At 52.8% G+C, this 6,000-nt stretch overlaps 1 protein-coding gene across 1 annotated transcript; it reads left to right on the top strand.

Annotated features, from left to right (window-relative positions):
- Positions 1–1,072: 1,072 nt before the first annotated feature.
- Positions 1,073–2,623, top strand: LOC101786173 (basic salivary proline-rich protein 2). Its single transcript, XM_004963683.1, has one exon. It carries the CDS (start codon positions 1,073–1,075, stop codon positions 2,621–2,623), a length of 1,551 nt encoding a protein of 516 aa, XP_004963740.1.
- The last annotated feature ends 3,377 nt before the right edge of the window (positions 2,624–6,000 follow it).

The raw sequence follows: 6,000 nt of genomic DNA, 5'->3' as shown, positions 1-6,000 counted from the left end.
GTGTCACATCGAGTGTTTAGATACTAATCAGGAGTATTAAATGTAGACTATTTACAAAATCCATTACATAAGTGGAGGCTAAACGGTGAGATGAATCTATTAAGCCTAATTAATCCATCATTAGCAAATGTTTACTGTAGCAACACATTGTCAAATCATGGACTAATTAGGTTTAATAGATCGTCTCGCCGTTTAGCCTCCACTTATGTAATGGGTTTTATAAATAGTCTATATTTAATACTCCTGATTAGTATCTAAATATTTGATATGACGGGTGCTAAAAATAAGTAAGGGGGTGTTTGGGAACACCCTGTTAAAGTTTAACACCTGTCACATCGGATGTTTGGATGCTAATTAGGAGTATTAAATATAGGCTAATTATAAAACTAATTGCAAAGATGGAGTATAATTCGCGAGACGAATCTATTAAGCCTAATTAGTCCATGATTTGACAATGTTGTGCTACAGTAACCATTTGCTAATGATGGATTAATTAAGCTTAATAGATTCGTCTCGCGAATTAGCACAGGGTTCTGCAATTAGTTTTATAATTAGCTCATGTTTAGTCCTCCTAATTAGCATCCGAACATCCGATATGACACTGTTAAAATTTAGCGCCTTGTATCAGGAACCAACCCATGCCGAACTATAGGAAGCGGCCAACTTCATGTTTTCGGGTTTGATTCGGCGATTTTGGCAGATGACCGAGGTGTTCGATCAACTCGATCCTGGTCACCGCCTGTGTTTGCTCCCGGATCAGAGTCTGGTCACAGGCAGCATGTGTTCCCTGTATGATTTGGTCACAGCTGGAGAGATCCGCTTCGGATCAGGGACGCGATCTGTGCTCGATCCCGGCTCGAATCGGCAGCCTGGCGTCGCCTTTCCGCTCATGCGCGGCTCGGGAAACCTCGTCATGTTTCTTTCCGGATCGGGGAGTCGGCGCGTGAATATGAAGTCCAAAGCCTAAACCCTACACGATCCCAGAATAGGTCCTGTTCCTCGCGCGTTTAGGACTGCAATCGATCCTCCTGCGCCACCGCCGCCGCCGCCGCCGCCGCAACAGGGAGGCGAGATGGCTCAACGCGGGCCGCCCTTCGACTTCGACCTCAACGAGCCGACTCCGCCGGAGGAAGATGACGGAGCGGCCGACGCCTCCGGTGCCCGGGCACCGGAGCCGATGCGCGAGCCCTCGCCGCGCGATCTGCTGCCCCCGTCGCCGCTAGATACGCTGCCCCCGCCACAGCACGATGCGCTGCCGTCGCCCGAGCCCTCGCCGCGCGATCCGCTGCCAGCGCCGTCGCCCGAGCCCTCGCCGCGCGATCCGCTGCCGGCGGCCGTGCCTGAGTCCTCGCCGCGCGATCCGCTGCCATCGCCGACTCACGAGCCATCGCCGCGCGATCCTCTGCATCCGCCGTCGCCGGTGTTGGACCTGGAGGCCCCACTGTCCTCTCTCGACGACGAAGACGACTACGACTACGACGAGGAGGAGCTGCCCCCGCCTCCGCCTCTGCCTCCGTTTGGCCTTCCCAATGCCGCGGCGCCGGCGCGGTCATCGTCCAGCGTGGACGCGCCCCACGCGCTCCCGGTTCGGCCGAACGGCCAAGGCGAGCCGTTGGGTGACACGGCGCGGCTCTCGTCGCCCGAGAACTCGGCGCCGCGCGGCCCCTCCCGGTCGGCGAGCGGCACGGCGTCTTCCCACAGGTCCCGGCGGAGGCCGTACTCCTACGACCCCCGCGACGACGACGCGATCTCCAAGCAGCGTCGCGTCGACAACTACGACGACGACGCCAGGTCGTCCCGGAGCGGGAACCGCCGCTCCGGTTGCCCGCGCCGCTACGAGCGCTCGGAACTCGCTTCCCCACCGCATTACGAACAAGGTGGTGGGAGGCGCGCGCCGGGGACGCATGGCCCGCCGGGCGCGCCTCCGAGGAACCGGCGACGGCAGCGGCGGCCGCAGCACGGGTACCACCAGTACCCGGGCCCAATTCAGAAGCAGCAGGGCCGCGGCCGGGAACAGCCGCAGGGTTTTCGAGGCCAGGAAAGGCAGCAGGCCCATCAGGGTCACCATGAGGTGCCAAAGGTGGGCTATTCTTCTTACGATCCGTTATCTGGGTCGTTCGTCAGGTGGGGTTCGCCCGACGATGACCGGCAGAGTCCGGAGCGAGAACCCATCGACGGCAACGGTGGGTATCACCAGCGCAGGGAAGCGCCTCCTTTCAGGCAGTCCTCTCGACCGCGCGGCAGGGAGGATTCCTGCCACGGTCGGCAGAATCAGGCGCAAGAACCCCCGAAGACTGGTGGGTATCATCAGCGCTGGGAAGCGCCAAGTCTCAGGCCGTCCTCAGCGCACGGCAGGGACAGTTCATCCGGCGGACGGAAGGGACCCCCGCAGCAGCCCATCAACGGCGGCGCGTACCAGCAAAGGAAGGCGCCCCGTGGCGGTGATCACTTCCCCGATCGGCCGTACCATCCCTATGCACGGGACGGCGGCGCGTCCGACAGGGCCAACGGCGGGCACCAAGCCAGGCGCGAGCCCCCGCCCAATTACGAGTACCGGCGCGATAGCAAGCAGCGCCCGTCAGGAGGAGGACCTTCTCGTGACCGTCAATACTACGGAGATTGATGTGCAGTAGCGATTCCAGCCTCACTATATTACTCCTCCCGTGGAAGCCGTTTTGATCTGATGTTAAGTTTTGGCTAGAGATTTTGTTCGGCCCAAGAGACCAGTCAATTGGTATGGAACATCTGCTAATTTCAGAGAATTTTGTACTCGTCTCTGCTGATCTCCTCGGTGTGGGTTACTACTATTTGTCTATTTCTCCTCTCCAAGAGAGATTCAGGAATCAGGACGGCCTGGTGTGCTTTTCGCGATTGCATCTCTGATCTCTCGGCCCACGACCATGCTCATCCCAGCACGACATTGCAGGGGCCTTGCTTTCAAGGCTCAAGGCGAAACGGAACTACAGCCTGCGTACTCACCTGTCACCTCGGCAGAGTCGGCGTACAAGCAAGCTTGAGTACGACATTGCCGCGGCCTTGCTTTCAAGGCTCAAGGCGAAACGGAACTACAGCCTGCGTACTCACCTGTCACCTCGGCAGAGTCGGCGTACAAACAAGCCAAGCAAGCGTGCCAACCGTCGCGCCGTCGGCCACCATGCTCAGCAGTCAGGACCAGCAGCAGGCTCATAGCGTCGGACATGTACAGGGAATCCCCACCATACCGCCATCCACCGGACGCGCGGCCGCGCGCCAGCGTGTGGAGCGAAGCAACATGGCCGTGTCGCGCGTGCGTCGATGCCCTGGCCGGTCGGGCGGCCGGCCGCACAAGAACGGTGGCCCCCCGCTACCGCGCGCGCGGGAGCACCACCACCTACCCGTGGCCCCGGCCCCGGCACGGCCATTAGCCGCGCCCGACGGCCGCCTCCACACCAACCGTGCCGGCCGATTCGCCTAGGACTCGCGCATTGTGCGCGCAACATGCTCATGGAGTCATGGATTCATGGTCCTCTCCTCGATCGCATCCGCTAGCCTGGGGCCTTCGGCTCTCGGCCCTGCTAGCTGGTGGTATAGTGGAGTAGCACGCCACTCCCTCCCACTGCTACGAGTCGAGCGTGACGAAGCTCGATCTGTCGTCTAGGACGGACGGACACTGTCCAGGTCGCCATCATGCGGAAAAAGGTCGTCGTCCACGCCAAGCGTTAATGGTCGTTTTGATTGTTTGTTGGTGCATGCACGAACGATTAAGGGAAGAAGCGTCCATCGACGGCGCGCTGATGATTGTCTGTTAGGCGGTTTGCGGAAGCTCAGCTTGAATGCTCGGTTGCTTGTTAAGGAAGGGTGTCGTAGGACGATGTAGGCCGCGTCGCTGTCCGCCCTGTGACCCTCGTCGGAATTGCGCTCGCATTTATGCCGTGAGAGTGAGAGGAAACAGCCTTCTTTGTTCCTTGCTTCTGACATGTCATCTTCCTTGGCAGTAATGGTGTTGGTGGACGCCATCAGCATGTTTGATAGCATTTTTGAATTTTATATTAGCTTAACAAACTACTCTGGTGAGAGCTTTCAATCCACTGAGCAACATCCTCCTTCTAATGAACCAGACTGTATTTGATCAGTCAACACCGGACCGTGGAAGGAGCACACACTGTATTTGACCAATCAACATCGGGTCGTGGAAGGAGCACATACTGTATTTGACCAGTCAACACCGGATCGTGGAAGGAGCACGAGAAACTCTTATGTGCTATAATTTCATTTAAAATTAGTAGACCGAACGGATATGGAAAGTAATAATCGCTATGGATAAACAAGCCTTTCTTGTCCCCTCCGGAAACCATCCTCTACACAAGAGATGAGTTTCTCCTGATTCTGAAAGAGCAGGCTCCGAGTCCAAGGAGACTCTAGCCAAACTACATTCAAGACTCCGAACAGGATACACCTCTATGACACATAAGCCAGGCCATGGTGAAGGCTGGGGATTGTATCTAATCTCAAGCCCAAACAAGATGGATGAAACCTGACACAAGATATCCATAATAAAGACCTATCGAGACTTGTAAGATTATTAGGTTAGATAGAACCCGTCGTAATACTTTGAGGATTATCAAAGGCAAAATACGTAGGGTAATTCAAAAGTGTGCAGGCTATGAGCTAGAAATCAGGTATCCCTATTTTTTTAAAAAAAAAGAAGAAGAAAAAATCACGTACCTACTTTTACATTTTTGAACAAGATACAATAGTTTTCCAAGAACATGGCACTTTATGTCCGACAATGGGCTACTTTTTAAGAAACATTAGGGGTTTCCCTCTACTAGTTATAAATATATATAAGTGCAAAAAAAGAACAGAATATGTACAAGAGAGGGAGGAGGGAAAGCTACATAAGGCTATCTAGCCATTATTGTATAAGGGGAAAATAAACTCTCTTTGCTCGATGCAACATCAGATCAAACAACTTCCTCAAGATTACTCTACTTCTTTCAAGGTTGGGAGCAATGCTTTTGAAGATGAAATCATTCCGAGATAACCAGATTGTCCAACACATGAGTATGATGACCTTCATGTAAAATGGTACTGCCAATTGCTGCTTGAAGCTAGTCAGAATCTGATAAGGAACAACCAAATGAATGAGTGCCCAGCAGTCTTGTGCAAACTCACATTCTAGAAAGAGGAGTTGAAGGGTCTCTGTAGTATCGATCATACAATGCACACAATCATTGGAGGGCAGAGCCATGTTCTTTCTCCTCAAAATACCTCGCATGTTGAGTCTGTCATGTAATAAAAGCCAGAAGAACACTTTATGCTTAAGTTGGCATGACGACTTCCACAGCCATTTGAACACAGGGTGAGTATCATAGTGACCCATAAGCACTCTGTAGGCTTTTGTTGAGGCAAAAGAAGAAGATATATTTAATATATGACCATTCATTGCTTACTCCCAACCATTAGATTGAATCCTGGAACTACAAATACTGTTGAAAAGCTTCCTCTGTCATTGGTAAATGAAATAAATTATGAAACTGAAAAGCTTCCTCAGTCTTTGTAAAAGCTTCCTCAGTCTTTGTAAAAGCCAATACTGTTGAAAAGCTATCTTGGCTGAATTCAGGGTGATGCTCTTGTTTCTGGCAAACGAGAAAAAATCTGGATAAGCATGCTTTGGGACATGGCCACCCCAAAGGTCATCCCATAACAGGCAAGTGGTGTCATCACGTATTGCCACTGAAGCCATTCCTTTGAAGGAGTCTAATAACTTGAGAATGTCCCGCCACCAAAAAGGACCTCTTCTTAACAAGACCCAGCACCTTGCCATTGGAATAATGCTTCTCCCAAACAAGCTTAACCCAAGGTATATCAGCTTTGTTGTAGAATTTGTGAAGATTCTTAAGCAACAGGGCTTCATTTTGAGTTATAAGGTTTAGGACTCCAAGACCTTCAGATTTTGGTTTTGTTACGGCCATGCTGCTTTTGAGGGTTGCTTTGCATTAATGTCAGCTCCTCGCCAAA

Source organism: Setaria italica, chromosome III (genome assembly GCF_000263155.2).
Source record: "Setaria italica strain Yugu1 chromosome III, Setaria_italica_v2.0, whole genome shotgun sequence".
In the NCBI taxonomy this organism is placed as follows: Eukaryota; Viridiplantae; Streptophyta; class Magnoliopsida; order Poales; family Poaceae; genus Setaria; species Setaria italica.
Note: the sequence above shows the minus strand (reverse complement) of the source record. Positions and strands in the feature narration are given on the sequence as shown.

Coding starts and splice junctions, on each gene's coding strand:
- LOC101786173 (XM_004963683.1), top strand. CDS start 1,073: ATGGCTCAACGCGGGCCGCCCTTCGACTTCGACCTCAACGAGCCGACT.